Source organism: Mustelus asterias, chromosome 9, assembly GCF_964213995.1.
Source record: "Mustelus asterias chromosome 9, sMusAst1.hap1.1, whole genome shotgun sequence".
Taxonomy (NCBI): domain Eukaryota; kingdom Metazoa; phylum Chordata; class Chondrichthyes; order Carcharhiniformes; family Triakidae; genus Mustelus; species Mustelus asterias.
Window position 1 is genome coordinate 41,032,801 of NC_135809.1, and position 23,550 is coordinate 41,056,350.

The following is a 23,550-nucleotide window of genomic DNA, read 5'->3' on the forward strand; positions in this document are numbered from 1 at the left end:
TCCTGTGGCACGGTAGCACAGTGGTTAGCACTGCTGCTTCACAGCTCCAGAGACCTGGGTTCGATTCCCAGCTTGGGTCACTGTCTGTGCGGAGTTTGCACATTCTCATCGTGTCTATGTGGGTTTCCTCCGGGTGCTCCGGTTTCCTCCCACAGTCCAAAGATGTGCGGGTTGGGTTGATTGGCCGTGCTAAAATTGTCCCTTAGTGTTCTGAGATGCATAGGTTAGAGGGATTAGCGGGGTAAATATGTAAGGATATGGGGTTAGGGCCTGGGTGGGATTGTGGTCGGTGCAGACTCGATGGGCCAAATGGCCTCTTTCTGCACTGTAGAGCTTCTATGATTCTGTAAATGTTCTTACTGACTGGAAAGTAGCAAATGTAACCCCATTATTGAAGGCAGGGAAGAGGAAATGGAGAACTACAGACCTGTTAATTTGAAGTCAGCAGTAGGGCAAATGTTAGAATCAGTTATAAAGGATGTGATAACTAAACACTTAGGAAATAATTATATGATTGGACACCTTCAACAGGGGTTTAGAAAAGGGAATTTGTTTAACAAACTTGTTGTGGATTTTTGTGGATATTACTTATAACAGGGATAAAGGAGAACCAGTGGATGTGGATTTTCAGAAGGCTTTTTAGAGGGTTCCACACAGGTTACTAAACAAAATTAGAGTATAAGGGATTGGAGGTAATATATCTGTATGCATTGAGAATTGGTCTACAGACAGATAACAGAGTAGGAATAAATAGATCATTCTCAGGATGGCAGGCTGTTACTAGTGGGCTACTGCAAGAATCAGAGCTGAGGCCACAGTTATTCACAATCTATATGAATGATTTGGACGTGGGGATCAAATGTAATACTTCCAAATTTGCTGATGACACAAAACTAGATGAGAATGTAAGTTCTGAGGAGAAAGTACATCTTAGGCTAAGTGAAGTGGGCACGGACATGTCAGATGGAATATAATGTGAATAAAGGCGAAGTTATGCACCTTGGTAAAGAAAAGTCAGAAAGGTAGAGTATTTCTCAAATGGCAAGAGGTTGGGAAGTGTTAATGTCTAAATGGAGCAGGATGTCCTTGTTCATGAGTCACTAAAAACTCGCATGCAGATGAAGTAAACAATTAAGAAGGCCAACATTTCAAGTGGATTTGACTACAGGAGTGAAGGTATCTTGCTGCATTTGTTTGGCCGCATCTGGTGTATTGTGCACGGTTTTGGTCTCCTTATCTAAGGAAGGATATAAGGGCCACAGAGAGAGTGCAAGGAGGTTTACCTGACTAATCCCTCGACTGTCATATCAGGAGAGATTGAGGAAACTGAGCCTGTATTCTCTAGAATTTTGAAGATCGAGAGGTGATCTCATTGAAACTTGCAAAATCCTTACATGGAGCGCAGGTTATGTGGATTGGCAACGCTAATTGCAGATGGGCAGGTACACGCTGGAGGCTGGCTGACCTGCAAAAATGTTTGGAGACTGCCACAGGTGCAGCCGCATGTAGAAGTGGCCTATTTGAAAGGCCTGCCTCAGTGCAATGAAAACATAAAGGTCTGCTAGTACTCACCACTCACATGCATGATACTGGAGGTGTGAGGAGCCATAGGGAGTGGGTAGGTAGTAGGGCATAGCTTGGCACTGGATGTATGAAAGGTTATGGGGGATTGGTAGATGACCATAGCTTGGCATTGGGAAATAAAAGAATATAGGGTGTAAGTGGGGGATGTGGCTTGGCATGGGAGGCATGAGGAAGACCTTTTGAACTCATCTTTTAAAAGGTCTCCTCATGCACACTAAAGTTCATGGCTCCTCTGAGGGGCCATGACCACAACTCTTTCAAAACCTGGCCCAACTCCATGAAACTAGTGGAGGACTAAAACATCTCCACAATGGAACCAGCCAGAGCACGAGTGCCAATTATGGGCTTTTGACAGGAATTAGCCTGCACTCTTTAAAGGCACTCTCCAGTGGCTGATTTGAGGCTGGATACTTCAACACAATTCGACCCAAGGCACCTCTCCACAGGAGTATTTTTCTACCCAATGTCCAAGGGCAGAATTTTCCTGTCCTGCCAGCAGCAAGAAACTTGGCCGGAGGGGGAGCTTAAGGCCAAACGATCAGCTTCCCAACATGAGGATGAACTTTGGGAATTATGTTCTCGGGACTTTAAAGGTGTGTTAAAGGTAGGTTGAGCTTCCTGAAGAACAATGTTATACTTGCTCATTAAAAGGCCAGCTCACCAGATTTAAGCTCCCCCTCCAAATTAAGTTCCCTGCTAGTGAAAAATTAGAATGTTCCCTTTTACAACCATAGGTAAGTGATGTGCATCTGGCAAGCTTCACTTCTTCCATGACTTTAAGGTGAGTGGGTGCTGCTTTGGCCTTGTTGGGGACTTTTCACAACACTCGTGATAGGTGCTGGTAGGACAAGCTGCAGGAAAGATGGAGGGACGTTATGGTGAGAGGTTCAACCAAAGGCTGGGATTGGGAGATAGGTTAAGGGTGGAAGGTGATGGCGTGGAATGACAGAACGGAGGGTGAACATGGAAAGTAGGCCAAGGGTTGAAGAGGATGGAGGCAGCAAGGAAATGCAAAGGCGCAGAAACGTGGGATGGAGGGAAGGATATTTTGTGTTGTGTCTGGGAGTCCAGTGGTTGGTTGGGGGAGGGGTGTTTATGGACAAGGATGGTGGAAGAGCGATGGTCCCAGAGGGCAAGGTCAGTGCTGTCAATGGTGTGGTCCTGGGGGTCGAACTGAGGGTACAGATCAGTGGAGGGAACAATCATTTCAATTCATTCCCAGTGAGAACTCCACTAAGGTCTGGGTGATGCAGGCTCCAGGCAACCCTACTTTTCCTCTGGATCTCATCTAGATGATGAGAAGGAGGCCTGTTGCAGGTTGACACAGGGCTAGGAGGAACAATGGCCTGAGCTGCAACAGATATTGAGTCTCAAAAAGGTTAGGATGCTGATGAAAATGGCCTACTTGAATGGTAAGCATTGGTGTATCACAGGTGGGGGAGCTATCTACAAATGAGAATGTCCTGGTTGCACACATCCATCAGTTTCTCCATGAAGATCTATGGCTGCAATGACTTGGAGGTAATCCCATGCTGGTGGTATGGAAGGTCACTACTGCCTTAATCTTCTTTGACAGTGGCTCCTTCCATGGCTCCAATGGGGACCTGTGTGACATCTCCCAATCATCAATACGCAAATGCATTCGGGAGGTGACAGACGCCCTGACCAGCAGAGGGCACCAAGTTGTCCAATTCCACCTGGATCCCAAAAGGCAGGCTGCCGGAGTGTTGGAATTTCCAGAAACTGCAGGTTGCCCACAAGTGCAGGGTGCAATTGACTGCACACCAAATGGCCTTGAGAGCTCCCTAACCAGTTGTGTTCATCAATAGAAAAGGACTCCACTTTTTGAATATGCAGTTTATATGTGATTACAGATGTTTCCCAGGTAGATCTCATGATGCCTACATTCTGGCCCATTCCCAGGTGCCACAGTTTGTTTTAAGGAGCTCAACGATTGCAGAGCTGGCTCTTTGGGGACAAGGGATATTTTTGTTTGATGATGCCAGTATGCCATCCACAAAGTGCTGCACAAAAGAGGTACAATGCTGGACATGACTCCACAAGGTCCATGATTGAGCAGACAATAGGTCTCCTGAAGATGAGTTTCAGATGTTTGAGCAGCTCAGACAGGGCTTTCATGCTCGCCATAAAGAGTGTCCCAGATCATCATTGTCTGCTGTGCCCTGCACAACCTTGTGCTACAAAGTGGGGATGTCTTGGCTGAAGGAAATATGGAGGACTGAGATGTCTCCTCCAACAAGGAGGATGTTGAAAGGAATGGAGTTAATGAGGACCAAGTTACTGATGAGCCACATGCGGAGACCATAGCAGGTCAACAATGCAACAGACAGGCCCGTCCCAATCTGATAGCTACCAAATTACAGGCAGAGTAAGCTGCCAACATATTTGTTAAACTTTTTGGTTTTCTATTTTCTGTTGGTTGAAGGCCCCAGCATCCTTTTGGTCACAGACAACATATTTGCTCTAATGTACCTTGATTTATGATAGCTGAATTAAATTGCACTAGTTACCATCTGTCCTGCTGGTAGTTTGATCCTTTGTATGCACCAAACTGTGCTAATGTGCAGAGTCTCATTAGGACTTGCACAGCAGTTCATTCTCCCACACCCTTGGGTGCCTGTAAGTACAATTATGATTTTACCAATGCCTTCATAAAGTCCATGTGCATGACAACTTGGAAGCAGTATCAAATCTAGTCTCACAGGATGCACTCATAAACTCCGAAAGGGTAGGCGGGATGGTGATGGTGGGGGTGTTCCTCGCAAATAGTTCTTTCAGGCACAACCAGATAGATGGGTCCACAGAAAGAAGCAGCACACTAAAATGATTTGGCCCCTGAGAACATTCCTCTGTGCAGATTGATTGAGGAATGTTCTCTTCAACCACCTCCCCCCCCCCCCCCCCCCCCGCACCACACCCACCCAATTGCCATGCCCATGGTAAACTTCTTATCCCTTATCATCTTAATCATGCTGCCAAATTTCACACTGTGGGTGCAACTGACAACTGCAGGCTGGAGGCATCATCATCATCACTGCTGCCTTCTGGTGGCCGTCAGTACAGGCACTTTCCAATTCCTCCCAGGCTGTCTCTGAGGCCTGCTGCTCATATGGAATGAGGATTCGAATGTCTGGAATTCCACCTCCAAAATGGGAGAGCTCGCACCTGTAGCCGTTCTTCTCCCACAAGGACAGAAGGATTGATTGTCATCCCAATGGTTGCATGAGTATTTCAGAAGCATGCATGCCTAAACAATCATTAAGAAGAAAGATGTCATGTGACAGATATATGATTGAGGGCACAAAGTGGCGGACACACATTCAGTACAGATGACCCATCTGCTGGTGAGTACTGAAGCTTAAATCCCGATCTGACATTCCTGTGCACTCGCAACTTAAACTAACTGATGCCCTTGTGTGTGTCCGAATGCTGAGAAAGTAAACGGTGCACTTCCACCGATAGAGTGCCGCAGATCATTTCTCCTTGTTTTGGGCATTTCTGTTCTGGGCTCCACAGGTGTTAACCTCTGCTGTGACCTCTGTCCACCCCGCTGTGGCTAGATGGGAGAGCCTTCTGCTGCCATCTGGGGTTGCAGCACCTCCCGCCTTGCCTGGATGACCTGGAGGAGAGTTTCCAGAAGGCTTCACTGAAATGTTTTGTTTTCTGGGACATCAAGTTCCACTGAACTGAGATTCCTGGACTGCCATGAATGAGTGGCTGTCTAGGTGCCCTTTAAGTATAGCACCCAAACGTTCAATCCCTTAAGATTACAGTGGGAACAGTGACTTCCTGCCTGCCCCTTCCATGAGATTCGTTGAACTCTGCATGGATGGATAGCACAAGATTGCATGTGGTCAGCCATCCTGCCCCCTAATGGGAATCACTCTCACTTTCACACCCAACATTGAACCTAGATTCCAGAACAGAAGACTCAACCAACTCTCTGTGTACTTTTGTCTGTCAGTCAACATAAAGTATTTTCCTTTACATTTTTCTCTCCAAGTCCGTCTACAATCCCACCTATTTTTTACTATCTCTTTGCTGTGAAGGTGATCAGGAGCTGGTCCAGGAGGTGCTCTTTGATGCTGTAGTAACTGCTCCAATTGAAGCTTACTGGACAGCCATAGCCATGAATATTTCTGAGTAAGTGTTAAAGAAAGTTCTATCAATAGAAAAGTATATTTTAAAATATCCCAATTATCAAAATTTGACACCCTCTACTTTTTAAGTGAACTGACATTTTAAAAAGTCTGTTCATAACTTTATTAATTCAGTTGTGATTCCACTGATTGATTATTATTTAGAGTTGTTAGTATATTTGCTAGTCTGTGAATTTGTTTGTCAGTGTGCCTGCTATCCTGTAAATGTATCAAGTAATTAATGCTTGCTATTTTATTAATTATTGCTTTATTGGAGTGCCCATTTTTTAATTTGTTAGTTTACCTTCTGTTCCATTAAAGTATTTCTGCCTGCTATTTCATTAATTTATTTATTTGTTACTTTGCACAATTTACCATTAATTTCTTTTTCAAGATATTATTTAGTGGGATGTGGGTGTCATTGGCAAGGCGAGCATTTGTTGCCATCCTTAATTGCCTTTGAGAAGGTGATGTGGAGCTGTTTTCTTGAACCGCTGCATCTGATACAGATACGCCCATAGTGTACTGGCTGCTAAATTTATCCACTGCTCCATTAATCTGTTGACTTGCTGATTGCTACTTTTTGATTTGTCAGTGTGTCTAATATTCTGTAAGTCACTGATGCCTACTATGGTATTAGTACCTATTCAGTTACTTGAATCATCTTGAATAATAAACAGTGCAAATTATGTAGAAAAAATATTTAGCAGTGAAAAATAGTCATTGGATCTAGAAGGTTTTAATGATATTTTAGCAGTGTAAACCTCATGATATTATTAGACTTACTCTAAGTTAATAACTAACCATTATCCCTTTATTACTTAGCAGATGCCTGGCATCATTTCTGGCCAGCTCAGTCGGTAGAGCATGAGACACTTAGGGCCCTATTTTACCATTTTGACTCTAAGTGCCGGGCGGACTTGAATCTGGGAGTATTTCAGATCCAACTTTTAGATCCATTCACCGCGCCCCCATACGCACTCTGCCTGAAGAAAAATCAGCAATTCTGAATCGTGCTGCACAAGCCTGTGGGCGGGGCTTATTGCGCATGAAACCCTACTGCTCCGATCGGCGCTTCCAATTGCGCATGCTCACCAAAAAAATTATAGAATGCTGCTCTCCTACCACATCGTGCCTGGGCCGGATAATGCCTCTCCCTGGCCTCCACAGACATTGCCCCGCCCCCCCACAACGTTACTGACCCCCCCACCCCCTCCACCACCCAGACCGACCATGGGCCCCTCCCCCTCTTCCCCCTCACTGATCACAGGCAGAGTGGCAGTGTACCCCTCGTTTTCCCTCACTGATCACAGGCAGAGTGGCAGCAGACCCTTCCCCCCCTTCCCCCCCACTCATCTCAGGCAGAGTGGCTGTGGATCCCCCCCCTTACCCCTCACTGAACACAGGCAGAGTGGCAGTGGATCCCCCCCCTTACCCCTCACTGAACACAGGCAGAGTGGCAGCGGACCCCCCCTTTCCCCTCACTGAACACAGGCAGAGTGGCAGTGGACCCCCCCCTTCCCATTAATGATCTCAGGCAGAGTGGCAGTGGAACCCCCTCTTCCTCTCCCCCCCCCACCCCTCCTCCACCGATCTCAAGCAGAGAGCCGTCGGATGCTCAGCACTTACCTCCTCACTAACTGGAGCGCCCGAATCGGACTTTTGTGGAGTATGTCTGTTTTGCGCCGATTCCGGATGGGCGAATGCGGTGGTAAAGGGGGAAGTGCCAGTAACATTGGGGGTGCTGCCCATTAAGTCAAGTTAAATGCTTGTAAATGTACTCACCTCATGCCCGACTTTGCCAAGTTTTCGTACTCGAAAATGGGTGCAACTTGATGGTAAAATCAAGCCCTTAATCCCAGGGTGGTGGGTTCGAGTTCCAAGCCATTTTTTTGGGCGGCACAGTGCCACAGTAGTTAGCACTGCTACCTCACAGTGCCAGAGACCAGGTTCAATTCCAGCCTCGGGTCACTGTCTGTGTGGAGATTGCACATTCTGCCTGTGTCTGCGTGGGTTTCTTTTGGGTGCTCCAGTTTCCTCCCACAGTCCAAAAATGTGCGGGTTAGGTTGATTGGCTATGCTAAATTGACTCTAGTGTCAGGGGGATTAGCAGAGTTAATGCGTGCGGTTATGGGAATAGGGCCTGGGTGGGATTGTGGTCCGTGCAGACTCGATGGGCCGAATAGTCTCCTTCTGCACCATAGGGATTCTATGATTCAGATACCACTGCTCTGTCAGGTTTCTCTCGCCTCATTATCCTGATGTTATGTAGAAATTAATGCATTTTTCTCAACTTAATTTGAGATTTCTTTATTTGACCCTTATACAGAGATAATGAAGATGGTATTGAAATGGCTTTCCTGGGCACTCGTGCAGGTCTGATGCGAAGTGGTTTCTTTGTAGGGAAGGAGAAATACTCAAGCAAGTAGGTGCAGATCATTAAAATATGTATTTTCACCTTTCTATCCTCTCAAAAGTAAGAGAAATCGCAGATCTACTAATTCGTGATTTACTAAAAACTGAACAAAATATATTTTGCAAGAATGTGGTAACTGATCAGTCAAGCTGTTCTACTGAGCATTATAGCAATTAATCAAGTATTCATAGCAGCTGCTGGTAATGCTGCCAACCTAACATTACATTGCGGGCGTTATTGGATTGGTTTTAACTGGAAAAGCTTTTCTGAATTTATTATTTGTAGCAAAATAATAAAGGGATATTTAAGGAATATGTTTATCTTTTTATCACCATTTCCAATGACAGGAAATAGTCTCTGTTAACATCGTTAAATACTGTATATGCTCATGTAAAAGCTGACCTTTTTGAGCCCCAATTTTCAGGCAAAACATTGGATGTCAATTTATACACAAGTAAAAATTTCAAGGGGTTAAAATCTATGCATATACTTGAGTATGACAATATAGTTTGGTACTTTTGATTTAGTATTGCTTCATGCTGTGACTGACAAAGCCCAATGGGTGCCATTTTGGAGCGGCCTGTTCTGCTCCTGGAGACACTTGCCCACCTAGAGCTCCTTTCATCACTCACTTTGTCCCTCTTGCTGTCCCTCTCCTGAGCCATTGTTCATTGAGAGGGTACAGTAGACAAAATGATGAGCGAGAGAGTTGGAGAGACGAGAGTCGGCCTGATGGAGAGGTAGCAAGTGGGAGAGTCAGTGAGAGGGAGTTGTTACGTGGGAGAGGAGGCCAGTGGGTGGTCAGTAGAAAGAGTACACATCAATGTTTACAACAAATCCACCCTTTTCTAATTGTAATTCCTCCTGGTATCCCTTCATGATGTTCTTTCTGACTATTCCATTTCAATGCTACCTGAGGCCCAGGGACACATGGAATGCTCTGCTGCCCTGTGGTATCATGATGCTTTCTCTTTGTCCATGTCTCTGGGAGAATTGCTATATTGCCTTTGCAGGTGTACTGACAACCTAGCCCTGCAACCTACCACTTCTTTGACCAAATATCTGAGACTGCTACTTTGGACGTTCATGAGCTGTCATTGCAGAAGCAATCCCACTCCTCCTGAACACACAAAGGTGAAAAAGATCTTACTTTTGAGTCCTTTATTCCACTGAGTCACCAGCTAATGCTGGTTATGATCCTACTAGTTTAATCCAGCAACTGTAGTTCAGATCCTTTGAATATCATATGATACTGATTTAACTCAAGACAGCTCTGACTGTCCAACAGTAGGCTAAGAGAGTATTGCCACATTGGCAGCAATGGACAGTAGACCCACACTCCCCTTCTTAGGAAACTTCCTTCTCATTATCGCCTTGTAGGAGGGCTATAAATGAAGCCCAGTGATTTTACAAGACGGTGGATGGACTGTGATACTGGTCATGGAAAGCAAATTGATTAATTAATTCAGAAGCAAAGTACTGCAGAAGGAAGGCAGCATTTGTGGTGAGAAAACAACACTTAGTGGGCAGAATTTTCTGAGAGATGGGCTGGGAGCCCAAAAGGAGCTGGGGAGAGGGTGGGAGGGAACAATATCCAGGATAGAAAATGCCATGGGAAGGCCAGTGAAACCTGATGGTCTTCTAGGGAACTCAGGTGGGTGGGGACTGCTGCCTGGGCACTCCATGGCCCTTGTGGCAATGGCACCCATGCCAGCAGTGTTGCCAATTCTTAATATCTTTCCAATCCCAGTCACTGAGCCCTGCCTTCCTGACTCCAATATTCCTGAACTCCACTTACCCCTCTTTAAGGTCATCCAGCCAATGAGGCACTCTCTCCTTTCAGCTGTGGCCACAGCAATGGCAACTGCTAGCAATGGCACTGATGAGGTGCCAGCTTTCTTGTTGGGTTGGCAGATCTTGGGGGTAGGCCACTGTCCACAATTGGACCAAGGTCCCATTGTGGCCACTTAATTGACTTCTGCAAGCAAAATGACTCCCTAGGTCTCGCCCCACCACTGCAACAAGGTTGTCTCTAACTTTTAGATCTGGCAGCAATTCTTCTGCCGTCCGCATAAAAGTCAGCCCAACATTTCAGGTTGATGGCCTATTGTTGGGATTCATTCATTTGTGGCTATCGCACTAAACCCAAAGCCTAATTTTTTTGATGCATTTAGTGCCCACATGCCTGCAACTGTACTCAAAGTTGCAATGTTTGAGTTCAGAGAATATTCTGCCTCTGAAGTCTAATTTGTATTTATCGATTTGTTGAGTTTATTAATACTCAGTGGTTTGCTTCCCATAAAGCCAAACTGAATGTATTGAAGGTGGATTGATTAGCTGCATTTCTTGATTTAATCCTTGGCTGCAAAGTTCCTCCCAGTTACTGCTGGAATGTTTTGAGGTCAAAGTGAGGTGTTCATTTAATTACTGGCTGATGTATTTAATTATTGTTTGAAGTTCTGCTTGCCCCCAATTTGTCATGCATAAGTGCAGCAACCACTTCAATGGTTATACATCTTTTATCGAAAGGATGAATTTTCCTACACACATGTACAAGTGCTACCTGTAGGTCTGTGGTACATTCTGTGCACTTAACTGCCCTGCTGTAGGTAATTGCATCATATTGGTTCTCAACTACAGAGTATAATTGGATTTCACTCCCTACATTTCCAGGTTAATTACCTCCTGCTCATTTCCAGCCACTATAAGGTTCTCCCACAGCTAGTCCAAGCCAGGGATTTCTTAATGGTCACTAACAGTGGTTCACACCATATGGGTTAAGGTAACAGTCAAGGATTTAACCCTAAGTTGCTGTGACTTTTGCCTCCAGTGCTGCATCTAGGTGTCTGCAATATGTGCAACTACATTTATTCATGCCAATGATTCTGCTTAAATATCACATTATATCTGGACTTTATGTTAAATGTAAAACAAGTTTAATGCTATGAATTGCCAAGACTAGTTCCAACCCTTATCACTGAGAAGGCTGTGAATCTGTTGAATTCTCTGTCCAAAAGAGCTATGGATGCTTAAGTCACTGGATATATCCAAGGCTGAGATCGATGTATTTTCAAACTCAAGGGATAGGGGGATCGGTAGGGAAAGTAGAGTTGAGGCCAAAGATCAGCCATGATCTTGTCGAATGGCGGAATAATCTTGAGGTGTCACATGACCTACTCCGGTTCCTATTTCTTATGTTCTTAGTAACAGCAAATTTCTGGAGAATGGATAGGAAAAGCTCCAGAATCAAATGAGTGCAGAAATCTCAGCATTGTTTCCTGCTTGTGAAGTCAAAAATGGATATGTTACCCCAAAAAGAGGAATTTTTGAACACTGCAAGAAAGTTTCATTTTTTTTTGCTTTCAACTGATGCACACAATGTTCTAAGTGATAGACATTCAGGAAAATAAACAATAATAGCCCCATTACACTTCATTGATCCTGGCTCCTCAACTTCTGAAGGAAGGCTCAGGATCCTTTTGGGTTCTTTGCATGCACACTGCCCTTGTTGATTCATTATGGCATGACAAATGTTATTGTGGTAAAGAATCCCAGAGAGAATTTCTACAAACTTCCAAATCTATTTATTTTCTAGGTGTGTAACTAGCCAACTGAGCTCATTGTCTTAATTCCTTATCTTAAGAAACTGTCTTGGCTCTCTCATTTCACAACATGGCGACAAAAATAGTCAACAGGCGTGAATTACACATCCTGCACTTCAATAAAAACTAAACAGCGCAGTCAGCTAAATTATACCCTGACACATTAAACCCTAAATCATCCTGGGAATGAACCATTCTAACCCTTTCATTATTTCCAGCTACCGTATAAACCCACAAGCCATTTATAAGTAAAAGGAAAGCAAAAACCTGAATAACATGAAATTAATCCAAATTCTAACTCTGCATATATGTGCATGCATGATTAGGTTAACTTAAAATATTAAATATTCTGAAACTCCACTCCCATTATGTATTTATGTAATTGCAATGGCTCCACCTGCAGGGAAAATGATGGAAACTCAGACATAATAAAATCTTCCAAAAATACCAATGATTTGGGTGGGTGCTGAATTTTTCTCGAAGAATCAAGGAAGCTGTTTTTCAGCCTAAACAGGGATGTAAAAATATACATCGATATACATGATTTGTGACTGCAATATGACAAGGAACCTATTTCTGAAAATCTAGAAATTTGACTGTCAAGATTCTGTGTAGAAACCACGAGCCATTGTCTAAGAAGTACACAGATAGAGGAATCTTTGTCACACCATTTCACACTATTTCACTTACACATATTTTCTCATCCTGTCTGCTTGTTAAACAGAAATTGGAATATGTTCTCCCTCTTCCCTTCCCACCTGACACTGACACACACACACACTACAGATTATTCAACAAATAGGACATTCTCCTTGCACAAGATGACCACATCTCCATATATAAATAGATCTTTCTCCTCTCTATTTTAGTATAAATTTCACACGCAAGGACTGAAAACAATGGTTTTATCTTCCAAATATTTAACTGGAGGAAATTTCTGCTCATCCAGTGCTGAATGTCGGATAAAACATAAGTGGAGAAGTCAAGAGAGGTGATGGTGGGATGGAGCTGGGTGTTATTAGCAAACTTGTGAAAACTAACGCTGTGCCTTCAGATGATGTCACCAAGAGACTGCATGTGGATGAGAAATAGGAGGGGGCAAGGAAAGATCCTTGGCGGTTACTTGAGATAATAGTGCAAGAACAAGAAGAGAAGCTATTGTAAATCATTTGCTGGCTGTGATTAGATAAGAACAGAACTAAATGAGAGCAGTTCAACCCATCTAAACAACAATGGAAAGGTGTTAAAGGAGGATGGTGTGATCAACTGTGTCAAAAGCTGCGCACTGGTACAAAAGGAAGGAAAATTTTCTTTATCACAATCACATAGGATGTCATTCATGACTTTGATAATGGCCATTTTGGTACTGTGGCAGGGCAGAAACCTGATTGAATCGATTCAAACATGGAGTTCTGGTAAAAATGGGAACAGATTTCAGAAGTAAAAACACTTTCAAGGACTTTGAAGAGCAAAGGGAGGTTGGAGATGGAATGGTGGTCTGCAAGGATGGGTCAAACATTGGGGCCAGGAGGGGAAGTTGTGTGATCAGCAGCTTAGAGTTTAGTGGGAACAGAATGTGGGTGTCATGGGCTAGATGAATTCAGACAGGAGATGAGAGGAGATAAGAGAGAAACTATCAGTGGTGGAGGCATTGAATGTTTACAGAAGGGGTACCAATCAAGTGGACTTGCTTTGTCCTGGATGGTGTCAAACTTCTTGAGTGTTGTTAGGGCTGTACTTATCCAGCAAATGGAGAATATTCCAATACATTCCTGACTTGTGCCCTGTAGATGGTTCACAGTCTTTGGGGAATCAAGAGGTGACTTACTCACTGCACGATTCCTAGCCTTTGACCTGCTCTGGTAGCCACACTATGCATATGGCTAGTATAATCCAGTTCAGTTTCTGACCAGTGGTATTCCCCGGGATGTTGATTGTGAGGATTCAATGATGATAATGCCATTGAATGTCAAGAAGTGGGGGTTAGCTTTTTTCTTGTTGGAGATGGTCATTGCGGCATGAATGCCAGAATCATCCCAAGCCTGAATATTGTCCAGGTCTTGCTGCATTTGGATATGGACTGCTTTAGTATCTGAGGAGTCACAAATGGTGCTGAACATTGTGCAGTCATCAGCGAACATCCCCACTTCTGACCTTATGAAGGAGGGAAGGCCATTGATGAAGCAGCTGAGGATGGTTGGGCCTAGACCACTACCCTGAGGCAAGGTCAAGGAAGTGACTGTATATGTAGATTGGGGATATAGCATTTTTCATGATCATCAGATGTCTCAAAACACTTTACAGCCAATGAAGTACTTTTTGAAATGTGGTAATTGTAATGTAGGAAACAGTGTAGGTAACATGCACACAGCACCTCCCACAAAGAGCAATATGATAATCACTGGGTAATGTGATGTTGATTGAGGGATAATTATAGACCAGAACACTGGAGATTACTCTCTTTGCTGCTCTTTGAAATAGTACAATGAGATTTTTACATCCACCTGAGCTGTGGGGTTCAATTTAACATCTGTTCCAAAAATTGGCACCTCAGAGTGCAGTGCTCCATCAGAACTGCACTGGAATGTCAGTCATGATTTTTATGTTCAAGGCCTGGAGTGGGACTTGAACTACATGCCTCAGAGATGAAAGTACTACACGCACTGAGCCACGGTACAAAAGCTGCTATTGGGTTTATCATTTAGACATTTATACGATTTGAATTGCCAATTGTGGCAGCAGTGTGCGGTTTTGGGCCTGCCAAAGAAACTTGGCAGCAGACAGAATCATAATCCAAAGAGGGGAACGTAGGTTGCATTTCTTATTTTTTATTTTGAAGAGATACAGCAGTAGGAAAGGAATCTCCATCGCTCAGGTCTTCCTTTTCCTTCCTCTGACAATGATGAACTGCATCCTATTTCATACCTTATCCTATGCCAAAGACTGTTTCCTTGGTCTCCTGCTGTGTAAAATCCCTCTCTTACTCATTAACAAATTAGACATTCCTATCAGCTGTGAATGGGAGGACATCCTTAAAAATTAATGATCCCCAGGCCCTGTACTCAAGGCCTGAATTAAAATTTGGGCTGTTGTCTAGATAATCTTTGACCATTTTTGTTATTTTACAGGAAGTTCCTCACGACTCAGGATAAACATAGTATTTTCACAATGGACAATTTCCCACTCTGGTATCGACGGGCAGCTGAGCACCCAGCTGGACGTTTTGTTTACTACATAGCCTTTGCGGAAGACATGGGTTAGTGTTCTTCTTCGGCATTGTTGCTCAAGTGCTACTCTGTATGTAGTTACATCTCATAGGTGGTTCGTATATGTGTCTTCTCATCGTAGTGTCTATTACTTGATTTATGTGCCCCTCTGTACATTTGTGCATTTAACTGCATGCAAGTGTTAGGGCCGGATTTAATATCCTTCCCCGAAGTTGGAAGCCCTCTGTTGGAAAAAATGTTTAATTGGCTTGTTGAAGTAATTAAAGGTCCAATACATCTGAAATGTGTATGATCTTCAACCATTTGCTGTCCCTGCAGGGCTGAACGGGCAGGTAAATTGTGCCAGGTGAATACGGGCAGCAGTGTTTAAAAAGCTCAAGAGTGTGTCTTAATATGAGAGAGGTTGGAGGCATGGCAGTTAATACCGCAGCAACTGCCCTGATGGATAGAACTATTAAAACATGAGCTACAACACAGAAAGAAGCCATTCAGCCCATGGGACATGATTTTGCAGTCTCGCTTGTCCCGAAACCATAAAATCCTACCCGAGGTCAATGGACCTTTCCATACTCCGCCCCTCGCCCGCTCCAACTCACGTGGTGAGCGGGACATTAAGATTCCAGCCATTGTGTCTTTACCGGCCAAAAAAGAGAAAGAAAGCTAGCTGCTCATTTTAATCCCACTTTCCATCACCTGGAAACAGGCAACAGACAGTATGGACAAAGGACAGTTACTTAGCTTTGACCAAGATAGAAGCTGGGCATTCCACAATGATTTAAGAGGAAGTACTCAGTATAATAAACAAAATAGTCAATGTTACCAAACAGTTATAGCTAATACTAAGAAAGAATGCAACATAATACAAGAATATATTAGAAATAAAGCAGTTTGAAAATTTAAGTGGCAAATTAACATGGATTGAATAACAAAGGTTCAGAGGGATACAGATGTACAAATGATTAAAAACAGCACCACAGGTCAGTAAAGCAACTAAAAATATTAACAAGGATCTCGGCTTTATTTCTAGGATTATAGAATTAAAATTTTGGAAGCATAATAGACTTATATAAGACCTTGGTGAGAGCAAGAATAGTGGGGAAAAACAAAATGTTCGTAGCACCATCTTGAAGTGGCACGATGCAAACTACAACAATTCCCTGGGGGACGGCAGTGGCATGGTGCACAGTCTGGTCTCCAAATTATAAAAAGAATATTGAAGTTTTGGAGAAAATGCAAAAATAGATTTTCAAGGATGATACCAGAACTGAGGGATTGCAGCTCTAAGGAAATATTGTATAAGTGGGGCTTTTTTCTTTAGAAAAGAGAAAACCTATAGGTCTTTAAAGTTATGAATGGATTGAACACAATAGATGTGGAGAGAATAATTCCCCTTGTGGGAGAATCTAAAGCTACATTAAGTTATGTTTATATTGTACCTTTAAAATAATAAAACATGTGCTTCAAAATAACATGCAAGCCGTGGTCCTCATCACCGGAACCACCACAGACCCAATACGAGTGCAAACTGGGATCAAACAGGGCTGCGTCATTACACCAACGCTCTTCTCTAAGTTTCTTGTAGTAACATTCCACCCCATAACCTTTAAGCTACCTACTGGAGAGGAGCTAAACTACTGGACAAGTGGGAAACTATTCAACCTCTGACGCCTCCAGGCCAGAACCAAGACCACCCTAATTTCTGATGTGGAGGTGCCAGCATTGGACTGGGGTAGGCACAGTAAGAAGTCTCACACCAGGTTAAAGTCCAACAGCTTTATTTGATAGCACGAACTTTCGGAACACTGCCCCATCATCAGATAATTTCTGTCATCGAGTTGCAGTATGCAGATGATGCTTGTGTGTGCACACACTCAGAGGCTGAACTACAAACCATCACTGATGCATTCACCAAGACATATGAGAGAATAGGCCTCAGACTAAACATCTGGAAAGCAAAGGTTCTCTACCAGCCCACTCTGTCACACAAAATTGCCCTCCAACCAGCAGGATCCATGGTGAGCCCCTGGACAACGTTGATCATTTCCCATACCTTGGGAGCCTCTGCTCGGCGTGGGCAGACATTGACAATGAAATCCGACATCAACTTCAATGCGCCAGTGCAATTTTTGGATGCCTGAGGACAGAATGTTCAAAGACTGAGAGCTCAAATCCAGCAAATTAGGATAGTAAGAACATAAGAACATAAGAAATAGGAGCAGGAGTAGGCCATCTAGCCCCTCAAGCCTGCCCCGCCATTCAATAAGATCATGGCTGATCTGACGTGGATCAGTACCACTTACCCGCCTGATCCCCATAACCCTTAATTCCCTTACCGAGCAGGAATCCATCCATCCGCGCTTTAAACATATTCAGCGAGGTAGCCTCCACCACCTCAGTGGGCAGAGAATTCCAGAGATTCACCACCCTCTGGGAGAAGAAGTTCCTCCTCAACTCTGTCTTAAATTTTTATTTTGAGGCTGTGTCCTCTAGTTTTAACTTCCTTACTAAGTGGAAAGAATCTCTCCGCCTCCACCCTATCCAGCCCCCGCATTATCTTATAAGTCTCCATAAGATCCCCCCTCATCCTTCTAAACTCCAACGAGTACAAACCCAATCTCCTCAGCCTCTCCTCATAATCCAAACCCCTCATCTCCGGTATCAACCTGGTGAACCTTCTCTGCACTCCCTCCAATGCCAATATATCCTTCCTCAAAAAAGGGGACCAATACTGCACACAGTATTCCAGCTGCGGCCTCACCAATGCCCTGTACAGGTGCATCAAGACATCCCTGCTTTTATATTCTATCCCCCTCGCGATATAGGCCAACATCCCATTTGCCTTCTTGATCACCTGTTGTACCTGCAGACTGGGCTTTTGCGTCTCATGCACAAGGACCCCAGGTCCCTTTGCACGGTAGCATGTTTTAATTTGTTTCCATTGAGATAGTAATCCCATTTGTTATTATTTCCTCCAAAGTGTATAACCTCGCATTTATCAACGTTATACTCCATTTGCCATATCCTCGCCCACTCACTCAGCCTGTCCAAATCTCTCTGTAGATCTTCTCCGTCCTCCACAGTGATGGAAAAGGATGAGTGGTGTCCCAAGGGTAAGGTGTTGGATTGGGGGAAGGCTAACTTTAGTGGGATTAGGCAGAAATTGGCAGCTCTTGATTGGGAGAGGCTGTTTGAGGGTAAATCCACATCTGGCATGTGGGAGTCTTTTAAGGAACAGTTGTTAGGGCTGCAGGACAGGCATGTGCCTGTAAAAAAGAAGGATAGGAAGGGTAGGATTCGAGAACCGTGGATAACCAGGGAAATTGAGGGACTGGTCAAAAAGAAAAGAGAGGCGTATGTTAGGTCCAGGCAGCTAAAAACGGAGGGAGCTCTGGAGGAGTACAAAGAAAGTAGGAAAGAACTCAAACAGGGAATTAGAAGGGCAAAAAGGGGTCACGAAATGTCCTTGGCAGACAGGATTAAGGAGAATCCCAAGGCATTTTATTCATACGTTAGGAACAAAAGGGTTGTCAGGGAAAAAATCGGACCTCTCAGGGACAAAAGTGGGGAATTGTGCTTGGAGCCCAAAGAAGTAGGGGAGATCCTAAATGAATACTTTGCGTCGGTATTCACAAAGGAGAGGGATGTGTTGACTGGGAGTGTCTCGGAGGGGAGTATTGAACCGTTGGAGAAAAACTCCATTACAAGGGAGGAAGTGTTAGGTTTGTTAGAGAATATAAAGACTGACAAATCCCCAGGGCCTGATGGAATCTATCCAAGGCTGCTCAGGGAGACGAGAGATGAAATCGCTGGGCCTCTGACGCAAATCTTTGTCTCGTCACTGGACGCAGGTGAGGTCCCAGAGGATTGGAGGATAGCTAATGTGGTCCTGTTATTTAAGAAGGGTAGGAAGGATAACCCGGGTAATTATAGGCCGGTGAGCTTGACGTCCGTGGTGGGGAAGTTGTTGGAGAAGATTCTTAGAGATAGGATGTATGCGCATTTAGAAAGGAATAAACTCATTAACGATAGTCAGCATGGTTTTGTGAGAGGGAGGTCATGCCTCACTAACCTGGTGGAGTTTTTTGAAGAAGTGACCAGAATGGTTGACGAGGGAAGGGCTGTGGATGTCGTCTATATGGACTTTAGTAAAGCGTTTGACAAAGTCCCTCATGGTAGGCTGGTGAAAAAGGTTGGATCTCATGGGATAAAGGGGGAGGTGGCTAGATGGGTGGAGAACTGGCTTGGTCACAGAAGACAGAGGGTGGTAGTGGAAGGGTCTTTTTCCGGCTGGAGGCCTGTGACTGGTGGTGTTCCGCAGGGCTCTGTATTGGGACCTCTGCTGTTTGTGATTTATAGAAACGATCTGGAAGAAGGTGTAACTGGGGTGATCAGTAAGTTTGCGGACGACACAAAATTGGCAGGACTTGCAGATAGTGAGGAGCATTGGCAGAGGCTACAGAAGGATATAGATAGGCTGGAAATTTGGGCAAAGAAATGGCAGATGGAGTTCAATCCTGATAAATGCGAAGTGATGCATTTTGGTAGAAATAATGTAGGGAGGAGCTATACGATAAATGGCAGAACCATAAAGGGTGTAGATACGCAGAGGGACCTGGGTGTGCAAGTCCACAGATCCTTGAAGGTGACGTCACAGGTGGAGAAGGTGGTGAAGAAGGCATATGGCATGCTTGCCTTTATAGGACGGGGCATAGAGTATAAAAGTTGGGGTCTGATGTTGCAGATGTATAGAACGTTGGTTCGGCCGCATTTGGAATACTGTGTCCAGTTCTGGTCGCCACACTACCAGAAAGACATGGAGGCTTTGGAGAGAGTACAGAGGAGGTTTACCAGGATGTTGCCTGGTATGGAGGGGCTTAGTTATGAGGAGAGATTGGGTAAACTAGGGTTGTTCTCCCTGGAAAGACGGAGGATGAGGGGAGACTTAATAGAGGTGTAGAAAATTATGAAAGGCATAGATAGGGTGAACGGTGGGAAGTTTTTCCCCAGGTCGGTGGTGACGTTCACGAGGGGTCATAGGTTCAAGGTGAAGGGGGGGAGGTTTAACACAGATATCAGAAGGACATATTTTACACAGAGGGTGTTGGGGGCCTGGAATGCGCTGCCAGGCAAGGTGGTGGAGGCGGACACACTGGGAACGTTTAAGACTTATCTAGATAGCCATGTGAACGGAGTGGGAATGGAGGGATACAAAAGAATGGTCTAGTTTGGACCAGGGAGCGGCACGGGCTTGGAGGGCCAAAGGGCCTGTTCCTGTGCTGTCTTGTTCTTTGTTCTTTGTTCTTTGTTCACTAAGCTCATGGTCTACAGAGCAGCCATAGTCCCCGCTCTCTGGTATGCATCAGAAACATAGACCATGTACAGTAGACATCTCAAATCCCTGGAGAGATATCACCAATGTTGCCTCTGCAAAATCCTGCAAATCCATGGGAAGGATAGGCATACCAACGTGAACATTCCCTCCCAGGCCAATATCCCCAGTATTGGGGCAAAAACAGAAAATGCTGGAAAATCTCAGTACTTAAAATCTCAGCAATTTGCCACTTAAGCTCCAGCTCTGCTGAAGGGTCATCTAGACTCGAAACACTGGCTCTATTCTCTCCCCACAGATCTTGTTAGACCTACCTGCTGAGATTTTCCAGCATTTTCAGTTTTTGTTTCAGATTCCAGCATCCGCGGTATTTTGCTTTTATCCCCAGTATTGAGGCACTGGTCACGCATGAACAGCTGTAATTGGTGGTCCACATTGTCTGCAATCCCAACACAAGATTCCTGAAACAAATGCTTTATTCTGAATTCTGCAATGGCAAGCAATCACTGGGAAGGAAGAGGGAATGCTACAAGGACACTCGGAGAGCCTCGCCTAAGTAAATGATGCAACATCCTCATCAACACATGCAAATCACTCAAGTTAGAATGTGCAAACTGGAGAAGAAGCACCCATGAAGGCTCCAGTCACCTCAAGCATCACCTGGTGGAACACTTAGAGGTCAAATAGTGGAAAGTGAATGCAGAATCCAGAGCATACCATCCACCCAGCTCATCAAACACCGCCTGCCAAACCTGTGGCAGAGTCTGCGGCTCTAGGGTTGGACTATTCAGCCACAACAGAATCCACCTCCCTGGAGTGGAATCAAGTCATCCTCGACCCTGAGGGACTGCCAAAGAAGAAGAAATAAAACAAAATATGATACTAAGCCACATGACCACAAACTTGGCGAATAATTAGGCTTTAAGGAATTTCTTAACAAAAAGCAAGATACAGAGGTGGAACCATAAGGAGGAAAATTAAAATTGAAAGCATGGCCACCGATGGTGGAGCAATTAAAATTGACGATGTTCCAGGGTTTAGAATTAAATGAGCACAGATATCTTGGGAGGGTTGTGGGGCTGAGGGTGGTTACACAGATAGGGAGGAGTAATGCCATGGAGGGATTTGAAAACACGAATGAGAAACCGAAAATCAAGTTGTTGCTTAACAGGGAACCATTGTAGATCAACAAGCACAGAGGTGTTGTGTGAACAATATTTGTTCTGAGTCAGGACATGGGCAACAAGAATTTTGGATGACCTCAAGTTAATGGAGGGTAGAATGTGGGAGACCAGCATTAATGAGTGCTTCAGTTACAAATCAGTTGAGACAGAGGTGAAGTCCCCCAACCATCATGTAGGGGGAAGTAGGTGTTCTTGGTGATTATGCAAATTTGTGGTTGGAAGCTCATCTTTGGATCAAATATGACACCAATATTGTGAACAGACTGATTTAATCTTTAACTATTGCCAGAATGAGGGATGGAGTGGTAGCTAGGAGTTTGGAGTGGGATCAAAAACAATACCTTCAATCTGCTCAATATTTAATTGGAGGATTTTCTGCTCATCCATTACTGCTATCGGATAAGCCACCTGATAACTTAGCAACAGTGGAGGAGTCAAGAGAGTTGGTGATGAGGTATAGCTCAGTATCATCAGTGTATGTGTGAAAACAATATTTTCTAATAAATGCAATGGACAAATGAGGGTAAATTTCTTTACTCAGAGTAGATAAAATATAGAATTTAATACCATAGCAAGTGCTAGAGGTGAATAGCTCGGGTGTTTTTGTGATTGCACAGCTCATAGTTAATGTTGAACTGCTCAAATCCCAGAAGGGAAACTTGAAACAACTGCCAATATGTTTGTTTTTTTGCCATTTGTATAATATGAGGAGATGTTCTGAAATCCAGAAATGATGTCCTGACTATTTGTGATGATCTTATAGTAAAATAAGTATTTATTAAGAAATAGGAAAAAAAATAGAATTCCACTTACACATCGATGGCTTCACACAATATTTTAAAACTGTACCAAACAATCTTGATTTAATTACTTTCAGAGCTAAACTTTTCCTTTATCTGTTCAGCAACCTTTTAAAGGATTTTAAAGGCTATAAAGTCCAGTAATTTAACCACACAAGGCCTTTAATTTCTCTTGGGGTATCCACTGAGGTTAACTGCAACTGGTTCTTCAGGTCTGGATTTGTTCACACTGCTTTCTGAGAGTCGACCAGCTATTCCTGCTGACTGCTGAGTGACCCATAGGTTTCAGTTCTCCTTAAATATGCTATTTGCCTTTGATTTTTCCATTGTCCCACCCAGTATCTTCATAGAATCTCTACAGTGTAGAAGGAGGCCATTCAGCCTATCAAGCCTACACCAACAGTAATCCCACCAAGGCCCTATCCCTATAACCCCACGTATTTACCCTGGTAATACCCGGACACTAAGGGGCAATTTAACATGCATCTTTGGAGTGTGGGAGGAAATCAGAGCACCCGAAGGAAGCCCACGCAGGCAAGGGGAGAATGTGCAAACCCAAGACTGGAATTAAACTCGGGTCCTGTGAGGCAGCAGTGCTCACCGCTGTGCCATCGTGCACTCTCTAGAATTGATTAAGTGAATTTCTTTACTTCACCTCTAAGATTTAAAAGAAATGTAAACTTACCTGGTCCTTGCTTCACCTACTAACACTTTTCTTCTACAACCTGTATATAATCTCCTTTGAACCACAACAACCCATTCAAAACTACTCCTGTTATTGCCTTATGTAAACATCTGTTTGAAGTCTCTCTAGGCTCATTACCATATCAAACCCACTTCTTCTTCCTTTGATTACCACAGTCATCCTGTTTCTTGCTTCAATTACCACACACACATCCCAACCAGTTTTAAAAATGACAAGAATATTGCCAGCAGGAAACTACTGCAATTTCTTGGTTTTCCTGACAATTTCAAAAGGAAACTAAGGGTGGAATCTTGCATTTGAGTGCTGGCTGGGACAATAAAACAGGCATGTAGCTCTCCAGCTGCACAGCTGAGTCTTCTCTCCAGATTCCCTGGCATTCTGTGCATCTCCAAGCAATGAGGCAATACCTCCAGAAGCAAACCACTCCCACAAGCATGGGCCTGGTTGGCACAGCCAGGGACAGTGCTGGAATGTCCTCTCTCTGGGGGCTGTGCTTACCTTTAAATTCTCAATGGGTTCCCTTTGACTACTTACCGTTTCTC

The 23,550-nt window shown here is 44.0% G+C and overlaps 1 protein-coding gene across 1 annotated transcript in view; it reads left to right on the forward strand.

Annotated features, from left to right (window-relative positions):
- The window catches only part of LOC144499221 (voltage-dependent calcium channel subunit alpha-2/delta-4-like), a 422,353-nt gene that overhangs the window by 155,729 nt on the left and 243,074 nt on the right, over nt 1–23,550 (forward strand). Inside the window, exons 24-26 of the mRNA XM_078221339.1 lie at nt 5,655–5,748; nt 8,074–8,169; nt 14,891–15,018. Of these exons, the coding sequence (XP_078077465.1) occupies nt 5,655–5,748; nt 8,074–8,169; nt 14,891–15,018 (318 nt within the window). The remainder of the gene's footprint in view (nt 1–5,654; nt 5,749–8,073; nt 8,170–14,890; nt 15,019–23,550) is intronic.